This window comes from Anastrepha ludens, chromosome 3 (assembly GCF_028408465.1).
Source record: "Anastrepha ludens isolate Willacy chromosome 3, idAnaLude1.1, whole genome shotgun sequence".
Classification (NCBI taxonomy): Eukaryota; Metazoa; Arthropoda; class Insecta; order Diptera; family Tephritidae; genus Anastrepha; species Anastrepha ludens.
Window position 1 is genome coordinate 99,360,884 of NC_071499.1, and position 15,376 is coordinate 99,376,259.

General features: G+C 37.8%; 1 protein-coding gene across 6 annotated transcripts in view; it reads right to left on the reverse strand.

The window, feature by feature from the left end:
• Positions 1 to 15,376, reverse strand: part of LOC128858589 (transmembrane protein 132C) — an 82,822-nt gene that overhangs the window by 6,805 nt on the left and 60,641 nt on the right. For 3 of the 6 annotated variants that reach the window (XR_008454036.1, XM_054094983.1, XM_054094982.1), the window contains exons 11-14: positions 2,796 to 3,151; positions 2,338 to 2,742; positions 1,600 to 1,708; positions 1,443 to 1,542 (exon numbers count right to left, since the gene is read on the reverse strand). Coding sequence is in view for 5 of the 6 variants with exons in the window: in XM_054094983.1 (XP_053950958.1) it covers positions 1,443 to 1,542; positions 1,600 to 1,708; positions 2,338 to 2,742; positions 2,796 to 3,151 (970 nt within the window). In the remaining variant the exon portion in view is untranslated. The remainder of the gene's footprint in view (positions 1 to 1,442; positions 1,543 to 1,599; positions 1,709 to 2,337; positions 2,743 to 2,795; positions 3,152 to 15,376) is intronic. The other 3 variants (XM_054094984.1, XM_054094985.1, XM_054094987.1) reach the window with 3 other exon arrangements.

Consider the following 15,376-nt stretch of genomic DNA (forward strand, 5'->3'; position numbering starts at 1 on the left):
AATAACTGATACAATTTTTAAAGAATGAGTTCCCTTGAAGAATGAAGAAGAAATTTAATTTTAAGCAATAATATGATTCGAAGCAAGACAAAACTAAAAAACTTAGGTTGTTTAAAGCAGTATATCAGGTCAGTCCATAAGTCGTGCGTATTTTACCCATAATTTCACTTTTGTACGATTTTTGCATACAAAAAATTATTCGCCGAATATAACGGAACTATCAGGTCAGTCCATAAGTTCGTGCGTAGTTTACCCATAATTTCACTCTTGTACGATTTTTGCATACAAAAAATTATTCACGGAATATAACGAAACTATTTATATTATCTTTAATATATTGTGCATTCAACAAGTGATTTTAATCGCGGATAGAAGCACGTGTGGTTAAAAATAAAAAGGAATGTTCGAACGCCTATAAGAGGCATATTTTGTATTTTTTTTAAAAAGTGGTAAAAATGCAACAACTGCTGCTGCAGAAATAAACACTGTTCACGGCGAGGATACCGTGAGTGTAAGGACTGCGCAAAAGTGGTTTTCAAAATTCCGAAGTGGTAACTGCGACGTGGCGCGCTGGTCGTTCTGAAGTCTTTAACTACGACGCCGTGCTCGAACTCGTGGAAGCTGAGCCAAATTTGACAGTCGATATGATAGCTTAGAGGTTAAATTCATCGCATGGAACAGTTCACAGTCACCTGGTTCAGTTGTGAAAGGTTTCAAAGTTGGGAAAATGGGTTCCGCATAGACTTTCCGTCGCCAACCTTCAGCAGAGAGTGAATTTATGTTCTCAGTTGCTGCAACGGGTTGAAAATGAATTTTTTTTGAACCGTATCGTTACTGGTGATGAAAAATGGGTCCTTTACAATAATGGCCTTCATCCCAAGAAGATTCTCTTGTCTATTTGGTGGGATATGACCGGTATTATTTATTATGAACTTCTGGAACCAAACCAGACGATAACTGCTGATTATTATTCCCATAAACTATTACACCTGAATGAGGCACTTAACAAAAATCCGCCGTCTTTAGTGAATAGACGCAAAGTTTTGTTTCACCACGACAACGCAAGAACTCGTACCGCAAGGCAAACATTAGGCAAGCTGAACGAGTTTGGATGGGAGCTAATACCGCACCCACCATACTCTCCGGATATTGCACCTTGTGATTATCACCTTTTCCGTGGACTTCAATCCCATATGAGTTACAAGAACTACTCCTCAAAAGAAGCTATAGAAAGGGATATCGAAGCGTATTTTGGCTCCAAGGACAAACAATTTTTTGAGCAGGGTATTATATATTTGCCTAAACGTTGGGAAGACATTGTAAATAATGAAGGAATAAATATTTTTGATTAATAAATACTTTAAACAACTTTTTTATTAATTTTAAAACCACCTTTAAAAACGCACGAACTTATGGACTGACCTGATACTTAGCATACTTACGAAACTTACGAAAGCTCTAACGCCTATATTACGATGTGGGGGCACAGGAGGCCTATATTCGATTGCCTTTATGCAGCAATTGGAATCATTGCATTCTGGCCTAAAAATTTTATAATTTTAATGAAATGTGAGATAAGTCACGTGCGCTAAAAATTACCTTGCTATTTCATGTTGTTGCTGGCTTGGGTGTTTTGCATGACCATCAAAGGATGTGACAGAATTGTTTATGAAGTTGATTGGATTATTTGTAATCTTAATCCGTGCATCTGAAAACAAAATTTCAACTTTTTATCTCAATATTCGTTGAAGAATTCTGTAGTTAAATAATAAAAATAAATATTTTTTATCAAGTACTTTGAGTAAATTACTCCGCACTGAACGCGAATCTTTTTAAAACTTTTTACCGTACACTGCTGCTACTGGATAATTACTAGAAAAGTACGTGAATAAAATTAATGCATAATATAAATACTTTTGTTCGAAATATTGTGTAAGGGAGTGACGAAATAATTCTGAGAAGTATTTAGCTATTCAAGAGTACAATTTGCACAAGTTTTGAAATAATTAATGCTCATAAACCGACGTTTTAGTTACAGAAAAATAGCTCGCGAACTTATCATCAACAGTGCTCAATTGTTCTAAGGGGGTCCATCAAATGCTTTTATCAGGCTCCCAAGAGTCCAAAGAGGCATTCGGAAATAATATGGGCAAGCATGCTCCGATCCATCGACATAATCGATGAGTGGTCGCCAACCTTGGAGGATATTACAAACTAGTAATTTATTCAACTTTGGAGTAGTCGTTTGATCTTTCATGTGTAATTCATTCAATGTAAATTACAAATGCACAAGGATATATAAGTATATTATATATATATCAGTTAAATTATATTTACCCCGTTGATCATTATTCGTAATTGCATCGTTAATTAAAGATGATCTGTCCATAGTAGAGCGACCCAACCACACCCAGTCGTGAACGTTCGTTGTTGATTCCTTCGGGAAGCGAAGTTCTTTTGTCAAAATATTGGGAGCGATGATCGCCTTGGTTAATTCTGTCTCAATGGTTCTTGGTCTGAATTTTGATGCATATACCACACATGAAATGACAAACACCACAATCGCAAAACAGAAGGCAGTAAGAAGAACGTATACTCCGATTTCCATGGATGACATATCATTGCGGAAAGCATACTTGCTATTTCGATAGTTTTTCAAAGATTGTGTACTTCCATGATGTTGTCTTGTTTGTACCAAAACTGACTCATCGTTGTATTGCGCATTTTTCAAGGGAATACCTACTATAAAAATGATTTAATATCTTAAATTAACATTTAAAAATAAATTTATTTACCAATGATGTCAGCTAGGTCTCCGTTGATATGGACATTTTTTCTCTCTTTGCCAACAATTCCATCATTTTGAATAGATTCGAGTTTACTATTACTATCAAAATTATTGAAATCGACTTCAACAACTGCTAGCGAACTTATTAGAGGGGAAAAGTTTGACTTCATGTGTTTCGATGCTGCCGTACTTCGCCGCATACGGCAATCCTCTGACAAGAGCAATGTTACACGTAAAAGATCACCATTCCCTTCTCCAACAGCAATAACTCGTGGGTGATGTGATGCCAGCATTGGTGCAAATGCAACAACTTCAGTGTCCAAACTCTCAACCAATAGAAAATAGTCTTCCACAGAGATGTCTCTGAAAAGAGTAGGTATAAAACATACAAATTGTTGAGTTTACTTAGTAAAACCTACTTTGCAATAGTTTGAAAATTCCTATACTAATACAATTTTTAGGCAGATTGAATTATACAAAGGAGTCGAAACGAAATGCAAAAATACTTTCTACAAATAGCAATGCTTCATTAACAACAAAAACAGCAGGTCGTTTTTTTATTATTTTATTATTACATGCGGGTATTGATTAGCTGAGTTTTCGTTTTGTAAGACTCAGAACCGGATGTAATTGATGAAAACTTGTAAATTTTTTTTTTTAATTTGCACATAGTTCTTGTTATGATATAATTATCCTATAATAACCCCTTATTATAACGGTTTTAATAGTTCGAGTGCTCGAAAGTAATAGATAGATATTAAAAATAAAAATATTTAAATAACGTGTGCACATAATATATAAGCGTCTCATTCATAAAATTTCCTGGGTAGCTTACGCAGACGTTTTGAGTTGTAAGATGGCCTTTCTACGGTATGTTCTGGAGCCGGTTGTTGTACCGTAGTTCGCGGTGGACTGCCTCCCTAAGGTGCAGTATTTGCTGAATCTGGTATTTTTTGCTCCATGCTTACACCCACGGACGCTTCTCTGTCGGTGTCAACAGTTACTGTTTGATGACCGTCATTTACTCGTGTTCGGGTTTGGAATAAGTTTTAGGTGTACTCGGCTTCGGCGATATTGCGCTTGTTTGTTGGTTGTGATAAAAAAATGGTGCTTCACCACGCTCTTAATGGTAGCATTCACCCATTTATCGTCGTTTGCATCGATTTTAGTCATTATTTTGTCACCCACCCTCAAGGCAGGCAGGTTGCTCGTGTATTTGACGTATTGTTGCTTTGCTGAGAGTCTGTTTTGTTCTATTTTATTCCTTACTTGGTCTGGAACTTTTGGGTAGTATTCAGTTTGTGAACAAGGAACGCCGCTTCGGGTCGAACGACAGAAAAATCGTTTTGCTTTTGAAAAACTGGTTTTGTTTGGTGTATTTATCCACTCCTGAAGTGCTTTGTACAAATCTGTTCTGGAACCTGCTGATATTTTTTGCCGTTGCCTTGTTGGTGTTTTGGGCTTAAGTGAGTAAGAATGAATTCCCAATCCTTTCAGAACCTTTTAAACTCCTCTGACGTAAACATCGTTGAGCCATCCGTCACACATTGTATGGGAGTCCCATGGCGAGAGAAATTTGTTTTACAAATAATGATGGCAGCGTTCGACGAAAGATCACGCAGCCCGTCTATTTCAAAGAAATCCGAGAAATGATCGGTTGTTATAAAACACGTTGAAAAGGACATCATTGGTGGATTTCGTTGGTTGGGAGCGAACTTTAGACAAGTTTCGGAGTTTTTGATACGATTTGACAATTGATAATTGATGCCGGGCCAGTAAACTGTTCCCTGCAACTGTTTGCCAAACTGTAACTGATAAATCGTCGCGACTGCCCCAAAAAATCTTCAGCTCGTTCGGCAGCTGATGCCGTTCGCTCGTCCAGCCAATTTTTATCACTTTGATGAGCTTTGTCAGGATGATTTCGTTTTTTGTTTCCGCTGTTATGCGTGCCAAACGTTAGTCACTTACACATAGGTTTTTGACCGGATTTATTTCGTCGAGTTTGAAAAAGAAATTGTCTTCATTCTGCTTCAACTGATAGATCTCATATTGGCGTTCGATTTCGCTTTCGTTTGCCGGTGCTCTTGAGAGAAAATCTGCAATGTGCATTTCTTTTCCTTTTTCATATTTAATATTTAGGTTGTATCTTTAAAGAAGAAGCACCATTACCTGCAATCGCTTTGGGATATCAGAAAGTTGACTCCTTGTAACGATTCTTATTAAGGGCTGATGGTTTCTGGCGGTTTCCACATCCTTTTGGCTGCATTAATACTGATCGAACTTACGCCATGCGAATACTATGCTAAGAAGCTCTTTTTCCATTTGAGCATACTTTCGCTGTGTTTTTGTCAAAACTCTAGAAGCATATGCCACCGGTAGTTTAACCGTACTAAGCATGCCCCAAGTGCATGATCAGATGCATCGGCTTGTATTGTGAGTGGTTTGTTGGTATCGAAGTACATTAAAACCGGAGTACTTGTAATGTCTGACTTTAATCTTTGAAAATCGAGCGATAACTTTCGTAAATTACATGCTTTCTCCGATAAATTTGGTATGAATTTTGATAGATAAGTACCCTAATCCAAAAATCTGGATAGGCTTTCTGGGTCCTTTGGAGTAGACATGCTTTTGATCACTTCTATTTTTGCATTATCTGCTTTTAGTCCATTTTTTAACAGAATATACCTGAAAAAATTGAGTTCGGTTTTACGAGTACATAGGTTCATTTTTTCTCTGTTAAGTTTACAATGTTTTTCTCTGTCTTTGAAAAAGATTTTGCAAGTTATCGTTATGATCTTTGAAGGCTTCTTCTATTGTTTCACCTTCCCCATAGATTAAAATATCATCAGCTATTACTGCGACTTCTTTCAGGCCGGACAACTTCGTTTTGTGTCATTTGGTAAAGTACCATCGCCAGTTTTATACCAAAATGCATTCTCAAAAATCTATATCTCACATATGGCGTAAAAAATGTGCACAGCTTACTACTTGGTTCATCTAGCTTTACTTGCCAGAAGCCTGTTTTAGCGTCAACTGCCGAGAACACTTTCGCATCATTTAGATCAGGTAAAATTTCGTCGATTGTTTGGATTTGATACTTAACATCCTTCAAGGCTTTATTCAATTCACAGGGGCTAGGCATATGCGACATTTATTATTTCTTTTGACAAACAAAATGTTACTCACTCGATCCAGGTGTTCGCTCTCCCCTTGCACTTTGACTTGACTTTCAACTTTTGCATTTCGCCTAGTTTCTGTTATGTTCCTTATTTAGCGCCATTGCGATGCGACGTGGTTTCTGTATAACCGGCGCCATGTCTTCGTCGATTTGCAACTTCACCTAACCATCAAATTCACCTAAACATTGAAAAATGTCATTAAAATTCTTAACAATCCGTTTAGCCTCATTATGAGCGTCTTGCAATACTCATTCTTATAGAGCCTATCTTTACGCACGCTTTTCCGGATAACAACAATTGCATGTGATAATGCTCCACGATTTCGAACGTCAATCGATGCTTTTCTTTCTTGTGTTTGCAGTCCATCTGCATTTGCCCTATTGATGGAACGATAATATTTCCAAACGCTTTGAGACGAATCGATGATCTCTTGACAATCAGTTTGCGGTTATTCATAATTTCTTTCAGATATTTCTTTCCTATTAAATATATCGTTTCTCCAGTATCCAACTGGCATTCTATAGCTTTGTATTTCTCTCTCTGTAAACTCGCATTGATAAGCATTTTTGACTTGAAACAATTTTTATTGCTATTTTTTTCCAAACTTCACTGCTTTCGCGGTTGCTACTGCTGTTTTCTTCTTCTTCTTGCATTTTGTTCACTCGCTTGTGCGTCTGTTTCCGTGTTCTACAGCAATTTTCAAAATGATTTCGAAGACCGTATTTTGCGCAGACTTTTCCGAACGCTGAGCATTATTTCTCGTTCCTTTCATGCTACGATCCACAGTAATTGCAGTCGACGTCTTCATCTCGTTTTGTTGACATATGTTTGCTTGATTTCCTTTTGTGCCTTATTTCGTTCACTTCATTTTGTGAATCAACTGCCTTATTGTCTTCTACTTCCTGAATTTGCGTCTCTGCCAATTCCTTTGCTTTATATTTTTTTATGGCTTGTTCTAATGTAATTTCGTCATTTTCCCACAACTGTTCACGTAATGCATTCGATTTAACCGAACAAATGATTTTATCCAGCATTAGATCGTTCTCAAGTTCACCAAAGCCGCAATGATTTACCAAGCCGCGCAACCGATTAATATACTCGTCGATCGGCTCTCCGTCCTCCTACTTTGCTAAATTGAACAGTGCGCCTTGGTAGCGTTTCTTTGTAGTTGGCGTGAGGTGCCTTTCGATTCTTCCTAGAATGTTCTCGCAGAAGCCGTGCTTTCTTCCATTAATGGCAGATTGTATTGGGTTGGCAACTAAGTAATTGCGGATTTCACTTACAGATGGTTCAATGGGATTTTTAGGTTTGCAGACGTAGTACAAATGTTAAACACATTTTGTTATTTGATAATTGGCAATTCAGCTGTCAATAAGTAAAAAAAAGTTTTTTGATCGGTTGCGTAGTTTTCGTTTGGCGTGAAAAACGGAAAATCAAAAGGAACTTTTTCGTCATATTTTGCTTTTTTATTTCCGCAAAGGGAAAACCGCTTCGCAAGCTCATAAAAAGTTATGTGCTTTTTATGGTGACGAAGCCTTAAAAGAACGGCAGTGTCAAAATTGGTTTGCCAAATTTCGTTCTGGTGATTTTTTACTCAAACATGAAAAACGCTCTGGTCGTCCAGTTGAAGTTGATGATGGCAATGACTGAAAGCTGATGGCCCGAACTGAAAGAATTTTAATAATTTAACGCAACGCATTAACAACTGCGATTTGCTAAAGAAACGTAATGAAAATGATCCATTTTCAAAACGACTGATAACTGGCGATGAAAAATGGCTTATTTACAACAATATCAAGCTGAAAAGATCGTGGAGCAGGCCAGGTGAACCAACTCAAACAACATCAAAAGCTGATATTCATCGGAAGAAGGTTTTCTTATCAGTTTCGTGGGATGACAAAGGAATTTACTACTTTGAACTCTTACCACCCAACCGAACGATCAATTCTGATGTCTACATTGAACAACTAACGAAATTAAACAATGCAGTTGAAAAAAAGCGACCCGAATTGACAAATCGAAAAAGTATTTTATTCCATCATGACAATGCAAGGCCACACACATCTTTGGCTACCCGGCAAAAATTTTTCGAGCTTGGTTGGGATGTTTTGCCACATCCATCATATAGTCCTGTCCTTGCACCATCTGATTAATTTTTGTTTCCTTGAATAGTAAACATTTCAATAATGATGTCAAATCGTACCTGATTCAGTTTTCTGCTAATAAAAACCACAAGTTTTATGAACGTGGGATTATGATGCTGCCTGAAAGATGGCAAAAGGTCGCTGATCAAAATGGGCAATACATTACAGAATAAATGTATTTAGTTCCACGAAAAAATTGTCTTTGTTTTCTAAAAAAAACCTGCAATCACTTAGTTGCCAACCCAATAGAACATTCGAAGTTTTTTGAAGAACTTAAAGTTTGCCACTGAGTCACCTTCGATGATTTCTAGCGCGCTGGGTAACGGGACGCTTGCTGCTACGTTCCATCTTTCCTTCTTCACTGTACAACTCCAGAAATTTGAGCTGCATTCACTTGCTGCGTTAACTCTAATACCTGCTTTTTCAGTAACTCAACCTCCTTTTTAACGTCTTCACTGGACATTTTAAGGTTTTATAAATCACTTTTAATTAATTATTCTTTATTTCGTGAGTCCGTTTGCTCTGACCCCATATTTTAATACTTCGAGTGCTCGCACTATACCGTATATTATTGCTCTTTGTACACACCTTGCATGGCATGACATTAAGTGTTGCCAACACAACAATAACGATACTACAAAACTGTTTCAAAATGTTCTCTCAAAGTATTGCTCTTGCATCCTGCCATTTAACACATTCCAATCACTCAATTAAAAATGAGAAAATCGTGTGATTTATTCCCCGAACTCTCTATGTATTTCACTAATATTGGTCATAGGCCCAGAGTTACGCTCGCTCATACAATACAAATGGTCTCAAAATTAAATTTTTTATCGCTTATTAATTATTATTATATTGTTTGGTCGATAAAATGGCAAATACAATTATGCAAAATGATTCGGAAAATAGTTCTTTATATTTCATAACTTTTATTGACGACTATACCAGATATTTGTCAACATATTTTTTTAAGCAAAAATTTTAGGCATTAAATGCATTTAAAAAATTTATACCTAAAGCCAAAAGAGAGGCAGGATCGTTCATTAATTTTTTGTGCAGTGACAATAGTAGAGATTACTTTAAGTGCTGAATTAAATTGATTTTTGAAGCAAAGCGGAATAGTCCATCAAACGTCAGAAGCTTACACGCGTCAACAAAATGGAATTACTGAAAGGGCAAATATGACATTGGCCGTAGTGGGACGTTGTAAGCTAGAACAGTTGAAAGTGGTATGTGCACCCATAAAGATTCTTCAAGGCAAAACCTATACGAATGCTGGTTCGGTAGAAAACTATATGCTTCCCACTTAAAAATGTTGGATGTAAGACAATCAACAAGATGTTAGATTTTTTGAATATTGTTTCTACAAAAGTAAGTCTGAAGGTTTTAATAGCAACTTAGCAGAACCGTGTGATAACAAAACTCTCATATACAGTTGTTGTGAGATAGGAAACGGGTACAGTTACAGTGCAGTCCGAAGAAGTTATTGGTATTGCATGCATGGTATTACATGCATAACCGGGCGCATGCAAACAGTTGTAAGCCCAGAATGATATAATACAATTAGAATACAACACAAGGTTGCGCCTTCCGAATTCGTTGAGAGTTCATCGCTCCCGAATATTCAATTAAAAAGCAAGAGGAATTACTTGTTTGTGAATAGAACAAGTAAAGGAAAGCAATAGAAACTAGCAAACACACGCACACACACACTTTCTTGCCACGGCGTCATTTCCAACCGAAAACCCCTAAAAACTACATTAAGAGGTATTTTTATAGTTTGTGCTTTCACAAGTTAACACGCGGCACTTTCTTTTTAATAGTTTGTTCCGTTTAAAAATCTCAAACAAGTAATTTCTCTTCCGTTTGCTGGTTTTGTATTATTCCAATTGATGTCGTCAGTTGGCTGACAAAGTCGCGAAAAATAAGGTAGCGGTTCCCGGAGGGCACCATCTTTAGTTTTTGTACACCGTGGATGTAAGCGATGTCAAAGCTCCTTATCATGAACAAAGAAAAAGAGATCATGCAATCAATTTTGTGAACAAAACCTTTTATTTGCACTTTGCGAGTATATTTCATCGTAAAGGGTGTTATTTATTTTGCAATTTTATTCAATATAGTGTATTTTCACTAAAAGTGAAGTGTACAAATTGTATAGCAAATAAAAAAAACAGTACTTGTTTCTATGCCTTCTCGGAGAATCAAAAATGTATGCAAGATGTGAGTAAGACTTCAAGCAGAAATGGGGAAGGATTTATATTTACAGCACCTTTCCATTTAAATCTTTAAGATATCATTGAAGGATTTGGCAAATCCAAGCGTTGTCCCAACGGAGTAAAGCCAGGAGGTTCTAACCAGTTTATGGACAAGGGAGAAGTCTAACAACCGGAAAAAAGTTTCCCTTTACAGGAAGTCAATGTGCCAAATCGAAACACTCCTATTTATAGTTCCTCTTCAGAACAGTTGTTCCAAGACTCGGATCATTACCTTGTTGCAACAGACGCACATGCTTCTGTGCAGCAAAAAACGCACATCTAACTACATATAGAATGTTCGACTTGGAAAGCTGCAAACGCAACAGACAACCAGAAGATTCGCTGCTCGACTCTCACTCCTGCTCTCGGAGAACACTGCCCAATAATATAGCAAGCACGAGCAATGGTACAACATTTCTTGTTCTTTACGTAACGAAGAAGAAATCGGATTCCGAGCCAAGCCATGTGGGATCACTACCGGGAGCTGAAAAAGGAAGATAGACGTATTACTAGAATGAAAAAACGAGAGGCCGGAATACGTGAGTGCGATGAGCTAGAGATGCTGGACAATAGGAAAACACCCGAAAATTCTACCAGAACGTTCGGCGGCTTACAGAAGGTTTGAAGAACGGGGCGTTTTCCTGTAAGAACAAATTTATTTACTTATTTATTTTGTCTTTGAATGGATACATTGTTACAGACTATGTTAAGCTAATGTACAATAGTTTAGTAATTACTAATAAAAAAACGATTTAAGATGGTTGACTTAGATTCCATACGACCATGTTAAATCAGCACAAGAAGAATTGAAAAACATATTTAAATCTGCACATGCCCTAGGAATCGGAGCATTCATCCCGTAGTTTGTTATCGAGAAGCCAATTTTAAAAGTTTAGTACTGTCGGAGTGTCTTATTAGGAATATTAAATTGAACGACAAAAACGTGGAGTGGCAATGGGTATACCGTAAGCTTCGACAAGAGTATTCGGTGCGATACTTTGTCAAACGCTTTAGAGAAGTCTGTATAAATTGTATCAATTTGAGATCTGTTCTGGAAGGCTGAAATGCAGTAATCATTGAAAATAGACAAATTAGTGACAGTGGAGCGACTTGCAACGAAACCATGTTTGTTGCTAGATATTAGGCCTTTGACAGCAAAATATAACTTAGTTATCTCAAAAAGTTTTGAGACAAACGATAGCTTCGAAATCGGCCTGTAATTGCTAACATCGTTTTTATTTCCACTCTTAAATATAGGCGTAACGAAGTTAATTTCCAGTCGTCAACAAAGATACCGGAGGACAACGATTTACAATAATAAATATAATTGTAAGAGGCTCAGCGACATCAGTAACAGATAGGCACAATGTCCCAAAATTAAGAGGTGAAAAACTATTAGAGGGTAAATTAGAATCGGAGTCTAAGTCGGGTTCAAAATTAAAGCAAAAAAAGTCAGCAAATAAATTGGCAGATTCTATGTTAGAATTTGCATATTTATTATTATAAAAAGCATTGTTTGGCACCGTTAAGCAAGACTTTTTTGATTTGATGAATTGCCAAAAGGCCGTCAAGTTCTTATTTCTATATAAGAACTTGTTCAAACAGTTAAATTCCTTTAAATGGCACTGAAATTTTTAGTAATGTATTGGGTCAGCAGACCTTCTATACAGTTTGGAAAATTTGTTTTTTAGATTCTTTAGATGCCTAAGCCGTTTGGTATGCCAAGGTGTCTTATATAATTTCTTATGATAAATAGGAATGTGCTTCAATCAAACACAGTTCAGAAACCTTAGTCTTAAAAAAATGAAAACAAGAGGTAACATCATTGTCATGGAAGGCATTATCCCAGTCAATACTTAATAAAATTTCGTTAAAAATTGAGAAGTCGCATGAGTTGTAGTTGAATTAGATGTTAGGCTCACCGAATGCCTCAGAAAATTCATAAAATTCCAACTCAAGAGGAGGAACATGATGTTTATCGGTTAAAGATATGGGAGCAATACCTTCCGACAAAGTGTAGTTGATGTTATTTGAAATAAACACTAGATTTAGGATTCTATTAAGGCTATTATAAAAACCATTAATTTCTGATAAATCAATGCTTAAAAAACTATCAATGCCATGAATTTCGGCTGAAGAATTTACGTTAGAAGCCATAAAAGCAGCCGACTTTCTAAGTGGGGACCAACTCAATCGACATAAATTGAAATCACCGAGGACACAAAAATGAATGTCATCAGCTATGCTGGATGCTAATGACACAACATTGCCAGCATGTGCAACGTATAAACAATCCGGCCTATTTGGCGGAATGTAGGATGCACACACATAAACTGTTCCAGATGAGCCATAAACACGTACACAAAGCTGATCGATGAGTGTGTCAGAATTTGTAAGTGTTACCAATGATGCCCGAGACTTTCTCCGAACAGCAATGAGAGATCTGGAACATCCAGATTTGACAGGGTCACGGTCTTTACGGAAAACATCGTACAAAGATCTGGTGACTGACATCCAGGGCGTGCTTGAATGGGGATACTTCTCAAACCTGCTAAATAGTGACAACTGCGCATATCACAGAGAATGTGAAGATCCCGATACCCCAATCGTTGACAACTGAACTGTTCCGCTACCCGACCAAGACGAGGTGTGAATAGCGTTAACGCGGCTAGAAAACAGCAAAGCCGTGGGAGCTGACGGACTGTCATTTAAACTATTTAAACACGGCGGCGAGGAGCTGGTAAGGTGCATACATCAGCTTCTATGAAAAATATGGTGGGATGAAAGCTGCCGTTTGGAATTTAAGTGTGTTCTGCTCAATCCACAAGAAGGGTAATACTACAATCTGTACCAATTACCGCGGGTTGTAAGTATCGCTTATAAGGTTCTAGCGAGCATATTGTGGGAAAGGCTGATGCCCACCATCAACGAACTGATCGGACTTTATCAGTGTGGCTTTAGACCTGAAAAGTTCACCATCTATCAGATATTCACAATACGCCAAATCTTGGAAAATACCCATGGAAGGAGAATCGATACATACCATCTTTTCGCCGAGTTCAAAGCAGTACTTATATGTCGCGATATCTGAATTTGATACCCCGAAATACTAATACGGTCATGCAAAATGACCTAGCTCAATACCAGCCGCGCCCTCGAAATTGGGAAGGACCTCTTCGAGCCGTTTGATACTAAACGAGGTTTCAGATAAATTGATTCTCTGTCGTGTGAATTCTTAATCTGATGCTGGAAAGAATCGTGCGGGCCGGGCCGCAAAACTTAATCACTCAGGCACAATTTTTTATAAGAGCGTACAATTATCGGCACCCACGTCAATCACATCACCGTTGACAGTTATGATTTCCAGGTTGTAAAAGTCTTCGTTTATTTAGGAACCAGTATTAACAATGCCAGCATTGAAAACCAACGTAGAATCTCTTTTGTCAACAAGTGCTACTTTGGACTAAGTAGGCAATTGAGTAATAAAGTCCTCCCTCGACGAACAAAACTAACACTCTATAAGGCTCTCATCATTCCCGTCCTAACTCATGGCGTGGAAGCTTGGATAATGACGTCCCTTGGAATATTTGAGAGAAAAATTTTTTGGACATTGATGATGGTGAGTACTGCAGGCAACGGAAGAATGAGCTGTATGAGCTTTACGACGACATAGATATAGCGCATACAATAGCTCTTGTAAAGGGTGATCAGCGGGCCGAATGCGTTGGTGCGTGACTACCATTCGGAATTCAGAGAGAACGTAGGTTCGAATCACCGAATTGGTGAAACACCAAAATTAAGAAAAAGTTTTTTCTATTAGCGGTCGCCCTTCGGCAGGCAATGACAAACCTCCGAGTGTATTTCTGCCATGAAAAAGCTCCTCATAAAAAATATCTGCCGTTCGGAGTCGGCTTGAAACTAAAGGCCCCTCCATTTGCGGAACAACATCAAGACGCACGCCACAAATAGAAGGAGGAACTCGTCCAATCACCCAAAATGGTGCACGCGCCAATTATATACATATATACATTTATATATATATTATATATAAAATGACATGTATAACAAAGTAGGTATATATAAATGCATTCTAACACAGGCAAGCAAGAAAAGGAGATACGTATCCTGCAACAACGCCCTGTAAAGGCAGAATTCGAATTAAAACTTGTTGAGGGAGAACTCCTCAATATGTTTACTGCGGGTCAAATAAAAAAATTTCGTTGCGTACGGTCACTATCTCTTCCGCTGTGTAGTAGTTGTAGTAGCATTGTTGTTCGCTAACTTACGTAAACACATTAACAAATTGCCCGTGTATAGTTGCTTACGCGAGTGATCTCCGAGGGATTAGTGTTATTATATAGGTGCGAAACAATGCCCCTTGGGGCATTCCCACCTAAGGAAAATAGTTTCGCCCTACTTTCCCGGGTGTTCATAGCAAGCATAAAAACCCAACAAAACTCGAGAATCATACCCCGAACTACCTCCAATTGTTTTTGCGAAAGCCGACGATCCTAAATTTATTGCCATAAAGTCAAGTGAAGAAACAAAACCAATATCCAATTATTCCTGCTTTGCAGTTTACAAAGCCAGGGCCGTAGAGAGCATATCCGGGCCCGGGGGAAAATTGCAATGCGGGCCCTTTAAAATTATGTCTAATTCATATAAATACGTATAATCTCGAGTCCGGGCCCCTCTGAAAACTCCGGTCCCGGGGGGAAAAAGTACCCGATCATGATTTTTTGCACCCAATAAGCTCTGCTTTTACAGTGGAAACAGTGGCATTGTTAGAAGCCTCCATTTATGCCAAACAAATTAAGGACAAAATAATTATATGCACAGACAGTCAAGCGCACGGCATTGATGCACATCAGTTGTCCAACACACGATCAAACTGATATAAAAACTATAAGAAATATACTCATAAGCTATCCAAACAAGCATTTAGGGATTACCGGCAATGAAAACGCTGATGCCGCGGCAAGAAGCGTTTCTAATCTACCATAGATGCTA